Consider the following 14,528-nt stretch of genomic DNA (forward strand, 5'->3'; position numbering starts at 1 on the left):
GAACACCCAGAAGTGCTTACCATTCCACTAAAAGAGTGCCGCAGGAGAATCGCATGGCCATAGAGCAGGGTCCTGTGGCCACCCCCTTGTGCTGCCTGGTGGGGAAGGAGAGGGACAATGTCAGCACGGGCCAGCTTGTGGCCTCTCGCAAAGCAAAGCAGCACAAGAATCCTATAAGACAAACTACAAGGAAAAGAGACATTGCAAAGCTCCCAAGAAATTCATTCTAAAAGAGAGTGGCCAGCCTACGGGCAGGGTTGGGGTGGGGGTGGGGGGAGGAGACTCATGACCATGGTCATGCAACATCCTTGGGAGAGGGTGTGTCGGGCCAAACCTCTTTTCCAAAAGGGCCCCTGCCTGGCATCAGCAGAGACGCAGGGCTGTTCTACCGGAGCAGCATGGCAATGAGATAGGCACTCCTTACCTTCCTTTGAAACTTCTCAGAAGCATTCAGAGTGAGAGAGAGAAACAAATGTGATGTAACTACAGGCTAGCCATAGGAAGGCAGCTTGGGGCAGGTGGATGGGCACATGCTGTGACTGGTGGTCTTTTTCCTTCATGGCTCTTGTGCCTTTTGCCCACCCACTTAAAGGGTCCTATTTACCTAAATCTCACCAATGAGAGATAGCTTGGACATTGAGGCTTTAAAAGGGCAAATTCTGCAGAAATAGATCCTTCAGTTGAGGGACCATCGAGGTACCTTGGCTGCCTCACCAGGCAACTTCACTTTGGCTGTTCACCCAGTGGCAGCCCACCCAGTCAGAGCGGGAGGCACGAGAGAAGAGGCAGCCCTCCAGAAAGCCACTGTGTTGCTTCCTACCTTTTTCCTTAGTCGGATCCACATATAAATATTTCAACTGAGTACATGATATGAGACAAAACTATCATTTCCAGTTAACATGGAAAACTGAAATCTACAGAAAATTCTAGAATATTTTGGCATCAACATTTTCAATCTTTTACATAAATCTTTCTGTCATGTTAACCTGCCCTCAGATATGATCAAATTATCTTGATCACATACCCTTTTTAGGAAAAAATATTTGCACATAGGCCCCCCCCCCCCACATCCCCAAATATACACACACAAAAAGAGAATCCAAAGCTTATGTTTAAAATTAATCATATAGAGAAATTATAACATTTTCCTTCTATATGCCAAGGGCATCTTTTATACACCACATTTTATTCGGAGCTACAGATTCACAGCCCAGGGGCCTGGTCTGAGATGCTGTACCTCCCCTGTATCTACCCTCTATCAGAGCCACAAGCAATGGGGGGAAAGCCGGGAGTGTGGAGAGAAGGCAGAGGTTGGATAATAAAGCCTGAAGTGATTTTTATTCAACTCAACTTGGATGAACAGAATCACTTTGTCAAAGAGATGATTTTTCATGTCATACAATAAGCCTAAAGAAAAGAAAAAAACATAAACATAGTATCTTGTTTAAAAAAAGTGGATAACTATATGTAACTCTATCTATCTATCTATCTATCTATCTATCTATATCTATCTATCTATCTATCTATCTATCTATCTATACACAGTTATAACTTTATATAGTTATATAACTATACATAACTGTGGCTATGGAGCTATTTAAGACTTTAATACTATGGAGGAATTAAATGTTCTTCTTCACAATATTTCCAAATTGCTTGAAATCATTTGAAATAACCTTAGCTGCTGTATTTACAAATGTATTAACAGCTTTTGTTAAAATTAGTCATATTAAATTTTTACATCTTGTCAGTCCAACCGATATTTTCACTGTACATTGTATTATCACACATTAACTGAGAGGTCATGATGGCTTATGTTGTAGGTGTATGCTCCCAAACGAGTCCCATGTCTCAAATCGAACTACAGACTAAATCACATTTCCTAATGTTAACCGTGGGTCACACCTGCCTTTTCATTTCTATCAAGTCTGTGAGTAATCATAAGTAAAGAGCCAAACATTGCTGACCCCAAAGAGCGGCACTAAAGAGCTTGTGCTCCTCCCTTCTCTGGCCCTCATGTCCTTTATTATGGTGACAAGAGAAAAGACACTAGAGAGACATCACTCGCCCACTGGGATTGAAGGGGACATTACAGTCCTGGAGCGTTCTCCCAGCCCAGCTCCTCTCTCTTTTGGGGCCACATTTCTCAGCCACAGGTGCACATCACTGGTTAAAGCAGAGGCTGCGGACTCCATCCCACAGTGTTCATTCCATCAGGCCTGGGGTGGGGCCTGAGAACCTGCATGTCTAACCCGTTGCAGGGGACAGGACACTGATGCTGCTGGTCTGGCCACCACACTGAGAACCACGGCTTTAAGGAAAGACCAAGCTTCATGCTAGAAGTGGAGGGGTTTTCCCTGCAGGAGCTTTGACCATTCTCCTCCTCCTCCTGGTGAGAGCTACTGTTGGGCACACACTACGCCTCAGGTGCCATATGTACCATGACAGCTCATTCTCATAACCCTCCCAGTTAGAAATGGTTTCCCACTTCACATGCGAGGAACCTGAAGCTCAAAGAGGGCATCTTGGCGCATGTCCTACAGATGGGTGTGGTGAGAACTGCACTCAAAGTTAATTCCAGAACTTGAGCTCATTTCTCCCAGCTTTTCATAACATATTCATTAGCCTACTGTGTACAAAATGGGTGTACAAAGCACCAGGAAAATAGGATACAAAATACTTCCGCAGCTCCACAATGAAGGGGAATTCGCATCATTGCTGGAATTAAATGAGCCCTAATTATACAGCAGGCACAGAATTATACCAAGTGTTGTACATGAATCAACTCATTTTATCTTCTTAATTAGTACGGTGAAGTAACTATGGTAATTATCTCCATTTTACAGCAACACAAACTGAGGCTTAAAGAGATGAAGTAATTTACTTAAAGTTGTACAGGTTCCAAGCGCAGGACTAGGATTTAACAAAGACCAGGAATTTAGCCATATGTTCCATTGTCTCCTTCTGTATAGTCTGGTAGGGGAGATAAGACTGCATAAAAAAATTGTTATGAATAGAAACAACATGTCTGTTAAAAGAGTTAAAGACACAGAGCATTGGGACAGACCAGGAGGGTAAAGAGGGTGTTAAGGAATAGCTTTATGGAAAAGATAGACCATAACATCCTGATAGGACTGTTGACATGTAATGATGGTAAGAAAGAGGAACCCACATGGGTGAAGACCTGGAGGTGGAAAGTATGAAGTGCACATGGGGACAAGCAGCCATTTGTTTTACTGATCAATGTTGGGGTCAATGGAAGAAAACAGCTGGAAACGAGTCAGGACACAGATGCTGGGTGGGCTATGACGACTGTTCAATAGCCGAGGGGACACTGGTCAGTGTCACCATCAAAACTGTACCTTAAGGAGATAACCCTGACTGCAAAATGGTGGGAAAACTTGGGTGTTAAACTCTAGGGGCAGAAAAGATCATTTACTCATTCAGTTTCCATAAGAGCATAAGGAGAGAAGGGAGATAAAAAATCTTGGAGTCATCCTTTACTTCTTTCTTGCTTGCATAATACTCCACAGTCATTTCTAAGCCCCCGTGGTGCCACCTTCAAAAGAGATTTTGTATCCAACTACTCACCACCCCACTGCTACCAGACTAGTCCACTGCTGCCTCTCTCACCTGGACTATCATCATGGCTCCTAACGCTGCTTCCTGCTGTAATCTCCCTTTTATATTCTGAGTTAATACAGCAGGCAGTCAGAGCGTCCTTTAAAGACCATTGATCACATTATGTTACGTTCTTGCTCAACCCTCCACCCCCAACCCGCAACCTCCGACTTCCTTTCACCATAGCCTCCAGGCATTGGATCAGGAGTTGGCAAATATTCTCTGTAAAAGACCAGATAGTATCAGGTCTATGATCTATTTTGAGTTAATTTTTGTACAAAAATTAGAAACAGTAGTCTAGTTTCATTCTTTTGTGTGTGGCTTTCTAATTTTCCCAGCACCATTAATTGAAGAGGCTTTCTTTTCTCCATTGTATGTTTTTGGCTCCCAAGAAGATAAAGAAATGGCCAACAGATACATGAAAAGATGCGTAACCTCACTAGCTATTAGGGAAATGTAAATCAAAATTAGAATAAGATACCACCTCACACCTGTTAGAATGGCTATTATCAACAAGACGAATAACAAGTGTTGGAGAGGTTGTGAAGAAAAAGGTGGGAACATAACTGGTACAGCCACTATGGTAAAGACTATGGAGATTCCTTAAAAATTAAGAATAGAGTTACAATATGATGGAACAATCCCTCTTCTGGGTATCTACCTGAAAAATTTGAAAACTTTCTTTGCAAAGATATATGCACCCCATATTCACTGCAGCATTATTCATGGTGGTCAAGACATGGAAACAACCAGTGTCCTGTGATAGAGGATTGTATAAAGATGTGGTACATATACAAATGGAATACTACTCAGCCCTAAGAAAAGATGAAATAATGCCATTTGTGACCTCATGAATGGGTCTTGAGAATATCATGCTAATTCAGACAAAGTTAAGAACCATATGATTTCACTCATATGTGGGATATAAAACTGAAAGCAACAAATGAACAAACAAGAGAAACAAACAAAAACTCATAGACACAGACAATAGTATGGTGGTTACCAGAGAGAGGGGATGTGTGTGTGTGAGAGACTAGTAAAGGGTAAAGGGGGTTAAATATATGGTGAAGGAAGATGACTTGACTTTGGGTGGTGAACACACAATGCAATGTACAGATAATGTGTCATAGAATTATACACTTTAAACCCATACAATCTTATTAACCAATGTCACCCCAATACATTTAATTAAAAAATACCTATAATAGAACATAAAAAAGTAAAAAAAGGAGAAGGAGAAGAAGAAGGAGAAGGAGAAGAAGAAGAAGGAGGAGGAGGAGGAGGAGGAGGAGGAGGAAGAAATCGGAGAGTAAATATTTCAGACTTGGCAGAATACATATGGTTTCTCTTATAGTCTTCTTTAAACATTTTTTTTCCAAAATGTAAAAGCCACCTGTACCTAGAGGTTCTATACATAAACAGACCATAGGCTGGGCCTGGCCTCCTGGCTGTCCCTGCAACCCTACTGGATCTGGTTCCCTTCACTTCTCTGACTTCCTCACCTATCAGGCATGCTCCCCACTGCTCCCTCTGCTTCGGTCATATGGTCATTCCTCTATTCCTCACACAGGCACGCTCCACTGCAGGCCCTGTACATGTGTTCCTCATGGCCTGGAATGCTCTTCCTCAATATTCTCATGGCTCATTCCCAGCCTTCTTTCAGTCCTGTGCTCAGATATCTCATTAGAGAAGTCTTCTCTCATCACTCCTTCTCATGGCATTTATTACTAGCCAATATGAATTCATATGTTATTTTGGATGTGTATCTACCCTCCCTAATGAACCACATCAACATCACTTTTATCAGTGCCTGGCAATAGGAGGCACTCATTTTCACATTTCATATTCATTTTCCCTGAAGGAATAAATAATGATTGGTCTTTTTGTATCCCTTTTACAAATGGGAAAAGAGAAACTTTCCTTTCCAATTTTTTTTTATTAAGGTATTATATGTGTACATATCTTGCCATTGCCCCCCCCACCCCACTCCCATATATGCCCTCACCCCCCCAGAGTTTTGCGTCCATTGGTTATGCTTATATGCATGCATACAAGTCCGAGAAACTTTCCTATGGTTATCTTGTGAGCTTGGATTTGAATTTGGGTCTAACTACAAATTGCACTCTTTTCACTACTTAGTGCTAATTCTGGAATAACATTCTAGGAACGAAGACTGCATGGATCTATTCACAAGGAGGATCCAGACTCAAGACCAGGAGACTTTAATGGGATGGCCGTCCTGTCTCTGCCAGGAGCAACCTTGGCTGCAGCCACTGGCAGGAGGAGAACATGTAGTACCACCTCAAAGGATGGGGGTGGGGCAGGGCAAAACTGGTGAAGTGCCCTGATGCCATGTCCAGAGGAAAAATGTTCCACTAGATCATTAATTCAATCATCTCACTAGTAATTTCAAAATTCATTCCGTCACTGACATTTCTTTTGGTGATGCCCGGAGGACACTGCCTCCTGGTAAGATGAGCCTATTATAGCAACAAAGAGGAGGAAGAACTCTGTTTCTCTCCAGGCATACACTCATGAATGTTTCAAGACTGTTAGATCTCTAAACTGCCTTCTTCTGTAGTCGGAAACCCAAAGTTCCACTTTGGAGGTCCCAGGTTCAGAAGGCCCATTGCTGAATGTATCATGCCTTCTCAGGGGGGCTTGGGCGGCATGACATTTTCTGGATGTGCACATGTGCTTGCATTTTCCTTTTCTTCCCGACCGCACTTCAGTTCCAGTCTGTTAGGCTATCAAGGATAGAAAGAAGCCTTTCTAGAAAGTCACAGAATAACATTCCCTACCCATGCTAGAGGCCCTGTATATTTGCCCAGGAGGTATACTTTGACACATGTGACAAGTAAATGAGAATGACGCCATTTAAGTAAAACATAACCAACACAACAACAACAATAAAAAAACACACACCAAAAAACAAAACCCAAACCAAAAAAAAACAGCCAAGTAACATTGAATAGGAGGGGGAAAAAGCAAGTAACACAGTATTTTCAGTTAGAAAACATAATGAAAGATTCCATTCATGATTGCTACAAGATATTATGGTTTTTTTTTGTTTTTTTTTTAGGAATTTACTTAGATGATGAGCTAGACCTTTAAAATGAACCTGAGCAAAATCTTTAATATAAAACTACAAACCTTTACACTATAAAATGAAATTAGATTTGGTTACATTCTCATTGTTACGGAATGAGAATACTAGTAATGTTTGTAAATGCTTGTTATCCTAAATTTAACTTATAGATTTAATGTGGTTTTAATAAAAATTCCAAGAGGGTATTTTGGAAATAACCTGCTATAAAATTAACTGGAAATATAAACAGTAAGAAGCAAAACTAATTCATTCTGGTAATGGTTCAAAAAGAAAAATGTAGCACAGTATAGGCAGTTCATAATCCAACCTAAAATGTAGCATACAATAAAGCAGATTTTTAGTATAATGGGGGGAATGGCAAGATTATCAAGCACAGATATGTGGATAGCAAATCAGAAAAGCATTCAGTAAGATCCACAAGAAATATGAAAGATAGATTCTGGATAGATAATAGAGTTAAATACTTCATTTAAAAATTAAATTGTAAAGCAACTAACATGTAATAAATAGTACACATCCCTTTACAGACCTAAAACTTATCCATGCTTTGAAATACAGAGGAACTGGAAGGAAACAAAAGACAGATAATGCCAAGATGACAAGACTTCAAAACAATGGAAACATCAACATTTAATAGATTACAGACATTCTTTGTATCATTTTGACAAAAGAGGTAACATCTCATTGAAATGTAGAAGAAAAACAAGCATCATAAAGAAATAGAAAAAGGATGTGAATAAGCAATTCATATCAGGAATAAAATTAAAACATATGGGAGAGATTTTATTTCCTCCAAGGAGATAAAATGAAAGGAATGGCGATTAAAGCAACTTTGGTATATCATTTTACATCATCTGAATTTGAAAAAATGGGAGAAGACCCTAAAACTGTGAGAGCTGCAATTTAGCCAGTGTGATCCAATATAAGTTGGCACTGAGCAAAACCCTTTTGCAAAGCAATATCGGGATGCCTGAAAGAGCCATAAGAAGACCATAATCTTTGCTGTGATAATTCTATTTATGGGAATAATTCAAGAGAAGCAAACAAATAAAAGTGTACATACAGTTGTGATAAGAGCATTATAACAGGGACAAAAAGAAACCTGGAAAGAACCTAAATATTTGAAAGAAAAATATTATCTAGTAAATCACAGGCTTCTTCAGGATGCTCTATCCTGCAACCATTAACGACCATTACAGGAGCGAATGGAAACACAGGAAGTGTTTACCATAAACCACTGGGAAAAAGGCAGAATGCAAAATGCCTTTAACAATTTTATTTATTCAGCAACTAGTGGCCAGGTGCACAAAATTCGTGCATGGGGTGTGTGTGTGTGGGGGGGGGGGTGTTCCTCAGCCCGGCCTGCACCCTCTCCAATCTGGGACCCCTCGAAGGATGTCCTACTGCTGGTTTACAAGGATTGGGCCTAAACCGGCAGTCGGACATCCCTCTCACAATCCGGGACTGCTGGCTCCAGCCGCTCACCTGCCTGCCTGCCTGCCTGATTGCCCCTAACCACTCTGCATGCTGGCCTGCTCACCCCCAACTGCCCCCGCCACTGCCCTGCTCGCCCCCAAATGCCCCTCCGCCAGCCAGATCACCCCAATTGCCCCCTGTGCCAGCATGCTCACCCCCAACTGCCCCCCCTGCTGGCCTGCTTGTCCCCCCTTTCCCCCCCCCCTGCTGTCCTGATCACCTCTAACTGAACCCCACTGATGGCCTGCTTACCCCCAACTGGCCCCTCTGCTGGTCTGCTTACCCCCAACAACCCCTGCCGTCCCATCCTGGCCTGATCACCCCCTGGTGACCCAAGGTCCCAGCCCCTCCTTTTGTGTTTTTTTTTTTCAGCGCCTCCTTGAGCTGAGGCCAGGGCCAGCTGGAACCAAGTATCTAGGATTTATTTATCTTCTATAATTGAAACTTTGTAGCCTTGAGCGGAGGCCATGGCCAGCCAGGGTGGGTTGGCTTCCTCCATCGCCAGGGGCAACCCAAACCTCCTGCTCAGCTCCAGCTCCGTGGCTGCTGCCATTTTTGTTGGGATTTATTTATCTTCTATAATTGAAACTTTGTAACCCTGAGCGGAGGCCAGGGCCGGCCAGGGAAGGAAGCTTGTCTTCCTCCATTGCCAGGGCAACCCAAGCCTCCTGCTTGCTCCAGTTCTGTGGCCAGCCACCATGTTGGTTGGGTTAATTTGCATACTCACTCCTGATTGGCTGGTGGGCATGGCTTGTGGGTGTAGTGGAGTGATGGTTAATTTGCATGTTTCTCTTTTATTAGTGTAGATGATCAGAAAACCTATGAAAATGAATATAGCCATTTGGTTTGTTGAGAACCATCAGACTTGTTTTTCTGAATTTTTCTTTAACACTATTACCATGTTATCATTTTAACAAAAAGTATGTGTGTATGGAGGGCAGCAACAAGCTGCATGTATTTAAAGAAATGGAGTTCTATAAAAGTGTTTTGTCTATTGGTTACAATTTTAGTTGCTCAAGATGTGATTAATTTGCTAGAATCCTTAATAAATGACTTTCCCTACCTGAAAGATGGGCCGATGGATAGCTAGCCTGCCTGCTTTCAGGCACTGACTCCAGAGTGTTCAGTGGAAACCCCACAAAGGCAGCTTTTATCAAAGATACCTGTGACACCCTCCTAGTTCCCTCAGGCCCAGCGCCAGACTCCATGGGAAAAAAATTGCTTGCCACAGCGAGTCACCTCTGCTTGGATCCCAAATGTCCTGGTTCTTCTAACTGCGATTGGTGGACCCTTCACTTGGGATCCCATCCTTGTTCCTCAAGCCTTGGTTTTTACACTGTTTCATGCTTCCCAAGACTCCTTTCCCAGCCACCAGATTGCACTTCTCTCTGCTACTACAGGCCATCAACCCCTTCGGGCTAAACTCCCAAGACCCCATACCCAGTCACCTCACTTTTCTTGGCGGGGTAAACAGATGGGACTGTCCAGCTCAAATGACATCCAAGGAACTGCTGGGGCATTTTCCAAACAGGTCTTGGAGTGTAAACTCAGGCAACAGGGACGATTTTGCCTCTTTAATAATAGAGCAGTACACTGGGGTTTAGAAAGTGTATTCCAGGGGTAGGAGGACGCATGCACTGATTAGTCCCACCTGTGATCTGGACTCAGAACCAGAGACCATGACAACAGAAACTCAATAAGCACATTCCTGTCCTCCTAATCCCCTCCCTACATGTGAAATCCTGAAAAACCCAACACAGGACACTAAACCCTTGTCATCACCACCTTTGCTGGATCAAATATCCTACTCTTCAGCTGGGTAGTAACCAAGTCCAGCTTTTCCTGGGCCCCCCACCCTGGGACATAAAAACACTATACAAGTATAAGGAATCTTTTTTAAAATTTGATACCTTGATTTTCTACATGCAATGCGGTGGGTAATATGGATCTAAAACTCTTAATCAGAGGTTCCTGAATCATTGGCCACAGAAGGACCCATTATCAGGATGAAATCCCCTGAAAGGGTTTGGGGCAGTCCAACCAGGAAGGCGCAGGCCCTTGAAAGGAGGCCTCATTCTTGGTATTCTCCATGGGCCTCTTGGGATAATGTTAAAAATTAAAATTATGAAATAGAATTTTAATGAAGTTCAGGAAAGAGGAGGAAGGTGTGGTAGCTGACAGTCCACTTCTCCAATTTCAGTGATCATGGCAGTCTCCCGGGTTGCCTTACTGAAAAGAAGGGCCCGCATATCAGAGGCTGCAAAGCACAATGGGACCCCAAAGAGAAAAGGCTAAATCTGGTTGGCAGAGGGCCTATGGCAGTCACGGCTCCCTCCTCTGCTGTGCTCTCTCTGCAAGGTCAGCAGGATGACCTTGACTCCAGGGATCCTGCCTCCCACACCCTCAGCGTGCCCACTCCCCATCACCACATATCGCAGGACCGAAGCAGGGAGTGCTCCAAAAACTGTATACGGAGACAGACTCTTCTCCTTTTTTCTTTCATTTTTAAGAAGGGAAAATAGGCAAAACCAAGTAATCCACCTACCCATGACTGACGCCCCCCCACACCACCCCCCATTCTCAGAGTTTATAATTCATTGAATTCAGCCAACCCACCTTCTTGGGGGCATCCAGAATTATTTTATTCTGGCTGAGAAGATTTGGCAATCTCATTTTTGTTCATGTTATTAATTTCATAGCCATATGGAAGGATTTCAGGACAAAAGGATAAAAGGCCAGAGGCTGATTGAGGAAAGCATAACATCTGGGTCATAAGCATCATCTTCGGAAAGAACCTGTACAGCAAGGAGGAATTCCCTCCCAGGAAAATCTCTTTCACATGTTGGCCCAGGGGGTAAGTAAAATCTGAGATGTTCAGATGAATTAGGGATAGCAGAGTTGCCTCTGAGTTCATCATTTCCTGTGAGCCCTTAAAGCCATGAGAAGTAAGAGTCCCTGAATGGTGCAGACTTAACCCCTGAATGCATGACTGAGGATCACTGAGGAATCTTCTGCCTTTCTAGTCTTTAAAAATAAGAGTTTCTGATCTATAAAAAGGGCAGACATGTGCAATTATTTTCCTTCTCCTCTCTCCCAATCCATGGTGTTTAGGAAATGAGTTAGCAACTTTTGGAGGTTCCCATTATGGCTGGGATTTTACAAACACTGATTCTGAAACAGGAGGGTAAACAGTCTCCATTGAGGGAACAAAGGCGGCTGTTAGGATGCCTCCAGATTGAACACGGGGTCACTCTGTGTTTTTCTGTGCTTTTCTTTGAGCATAGATGCCACAGGGAAACTACCCAGCCAGGATGGCAGCTCTAAGACGTTTCTTATTATGGTTCCTTTGAAAAGAACAAATTGGCAGGTGATATTTGTCAGGGTATTAATGACATTTACCTTGATGACAAGTAAACTTTGGAAAGAGGTGAAACAATTATTTTCTTATCTCCCCCCGACCCTTCTCCCAGATTTCTAAGAAATTGACATTGCCAAGTTCAGTCTTTACATAAAAGGTCCCAGTCAGCCAGACTTGTTTTTGAGTCACTGCTCTAGTTTCTATTTGAACCACCCATACTCAGCAGTCCTCTGATGAAATAGTGGAGCAGCAGCCACAAGGGGTGGAGACAAAGAACGCTGTCCAATCATTTCCTTCTACCCAAAGTAAAAACATAATGAATATTTCCTGCAATGTGTTTAACATCTGAAAGTTCAGAGTAGCTTGACCTGAAAGTTCAGACAAGGTCTCTCATCTATTATTTCTAGGAAAAAAAAATTCACTGTTCATTCTGGAGATAATAAAATAGGAGTGTGTTGTTGTTTTTTTAAATCATAAAGTTGCTGTTGAGCCATACTGTGTACAAACAAATCTACCCATGTGGGCAATAAGGAAGAAGAACTTGATTATACTTTTTGTTTGTCCCCCTCTCCCTCTATCCTGCACTCCTTAGTCCAGTGGTCGGCAAACCGTGGCTTGTGAGCCACATGCGGCTCTTTGGCCCCTTGAGTATTCTAACGCCACTTCTTCAAAATAGACTTGCCCAGGCCGCAAACCGACTTCTGCGCATGGGCCACGAAGTTTGAATCGTACTGTACGTGGGCACCTGCACGTGGTATTTTGTGGAAGAGCCACACTCAAGGGGCCAAAGAGCCGCATGTGGCTCGCGAGCCGCGGTTTGCCGACCACTGCCTTAGTCTATTTTTCCCCTCTCCTGAATGTCCTTTGTCAACATAACTTCTCTTTCTTTTAATCCTCTAACCCACTTTGTATCTTGCTGGTAGTAATCAATTTGTCCTGTTCTCTCTACGTCCACATAAAAAGCTCAGGGCCAAGTTTATCTTTCCAAGAAAAACAAACAAACAAACAAACAAACAAACAAAAAACGCCTGATCTTTCCTTGAAGTATGTGAAGTGGCCTCCAGTGGAAAAGCGGAACCTCAGAGATCTGTGCATGTTGGGGCCTGTGGATGGACAGGAGAATACTTACTCCTAATACTTCCTACCTGCCCATGGACCACATGATGCTCAGAGGCCAATGCCATGATTTTCTTGAACCTCTTATTGAGTCTAGAGGAGTGGTTCTTAATTCCAGCTACCCGTCAGAATCACTGGCACAGCTTTAAAAATGAAAACAGAGCAAGAAAAAAACAAACTATAACCCAAAGGCTAGGCCATTTCCCTAAGATTCTCATTTGGTAGGTGTGTGGGGGAGCCTGAGCTCCTGGGTTTATCAGAAGCATAGCCAGGCTTGAGAACCCTCTTGGACTTCCCTAGACACACTGGACCCTTCATGCAAGCAGCTGGTATGTTGCTTACAGTCAACAAGTACTTCTCTGTTCTCAGAACCATGTGTGTTCTGGACCAGTGACTGATTTTTCCTTTAAGCATTTCTCCAGAACCCCACTGAAGCAAAGAACGAACATGATTGCTTCTCCTTGTCCTTGGTAGCCTAGGACCAACGTTTGACCCTGTCTCTCTTTCAGCTCTGCTGCCATAGATGTGACAGGTGGAAAGACACAACTTTCTTCTGTGAAATCTGTGTGGTAAGGGCCCTGGACAATCCAAACTCCATAGAGGGAGGGTTCCAGGCCCACCATAGTCACCCCTAGACCCACTCATTTTTATGTCGTCCAAGGTCAGCTAGACCCTTTCTGAGCTGACTCAGCCACAATCTGGACTTCCTTTCCTATCAATCTGGACTCTACAGGGACTGAGAAGACAGGAGTTGATGGCAAGAAAACAAACAAAACAAAACAAAACAGAGCTAGTTAGGGGGAAGAGACTTTTACTTTGCTTTTAATTACTCCTGGTCACCCCTCCCCCACTCAGTCACTTCTAATCTGTTCTCATTCTGGTTTATGCATCCCTAGCTGCAACCAACTAGCTCTTTTGTCAAAGAGAAAAAAGTTATTTTGGACAAAAAAATGTCTCCTTTGCTGATCTGTGAATGGCAACTGGGGCCTGGACAGAACAAGTACCATCTGATCTATTTTCTCCCCATCGTGCAGGAAGTAAATTCATCAGACTAACATTGGGAGGCTAACCCATGGGAATGACAGTGAAACCCAACTTCCCTTGAGCTGCAAGAAACCAGAGCAAGCTTTATAGGCAAGGGGGAGAAGGCCCATTAAAATTAGCACCTGCCCTCTGAGTGAGGAGAAGAGAGGCTCAGAAATACTGAGTATGGTTTACAATTTGAAACAAACAAACAAAAAAACACAAAAAGTAAACAAAACTAAATCTCAGTTGTGCTAATGCTTGCCTCCTTCAATGTTTGAAAAAAAATGTCATTTCCCAGTGAGGTTGGTAGGTACCATTAATATAATGTGACAACTTGGTACTGAAAGGAATATTGCAAATAATGCACTATCTAAAAAAGAAATAAAGAAAATGATCCCATTTACAATAGCATCAAAAACAACAAATACTTAGGAATAAATTTAGCCAAGTAGGTGAAATATCTTTATAGTGAAAAATACATTTCTAAAAGAAATTGAACAAGACATAAATAAATGGGGTAAATGTCCTGTGTCCCTAGATTAGAAGAATTAATAGTAATAAAATGTCTATACTACCTAAACCAATCTAAGAATTCAATGCAATCCCTATCAAGATTCAAAGGGCATTTTTTAAAAAGAAGAAAAACCACTCCTAAAATCTGTATGGAACTACAAAAGACCCCAGATAGTCAAAGCAATTGTGTGTGTGTGGGGGGGGGGGGGGCTGGGGGAGGGAAGAGGAGAACAAAGCTGGAGGCATCACATTTCCTGATTTCAAACTATATTATAAAGCTATAGTAATCAAAACAGTATGGTATTGGAA

The 14,528-nt window shown here is 42.6% G+C and overlaps 1 protein-coding gene across 3 annotated transcripts in view; it reads right to left on the reverse strand.

Annotated features, from left to right (window-relative positions):
• The window catches only part of RYR3 (ryanodine receptor 3), a gene marked incomplete at its 5' end in the record, with an annotated part of 535,717 nt that overhangs the window by 300,842 nt on the left and 220,347 nt on the right, over window positions 1-14,528 (reverse strand). For all 3 annotated transcript variants that reach the window (XM_079768748.1, XM_079768746.1, XM_079768747.1), the window contains one exon: window positions 21-95. In XM_079768748.1, the coding sequence (XP_079624874.1) occupies window positions 21-95 (75 nt within the window). The remainder of the gene's footprint in view (window positions 1-20; window positions 96-14,528) is intronic.

This window comes from Cnephaeus nilssonii (genome assembly GCF_951640355.1).
Source record: "Cnephaeus nilssonii genome assembly, chromosome: 4".
Classification (NCBI taxonomy): domain Eukaryota; kingdom Metazoa; phylum Chordata; class Mammalia; order Chiroptera; family Vespertilionidae; genus Cnephaeus; species Cnephaeus nilssonii.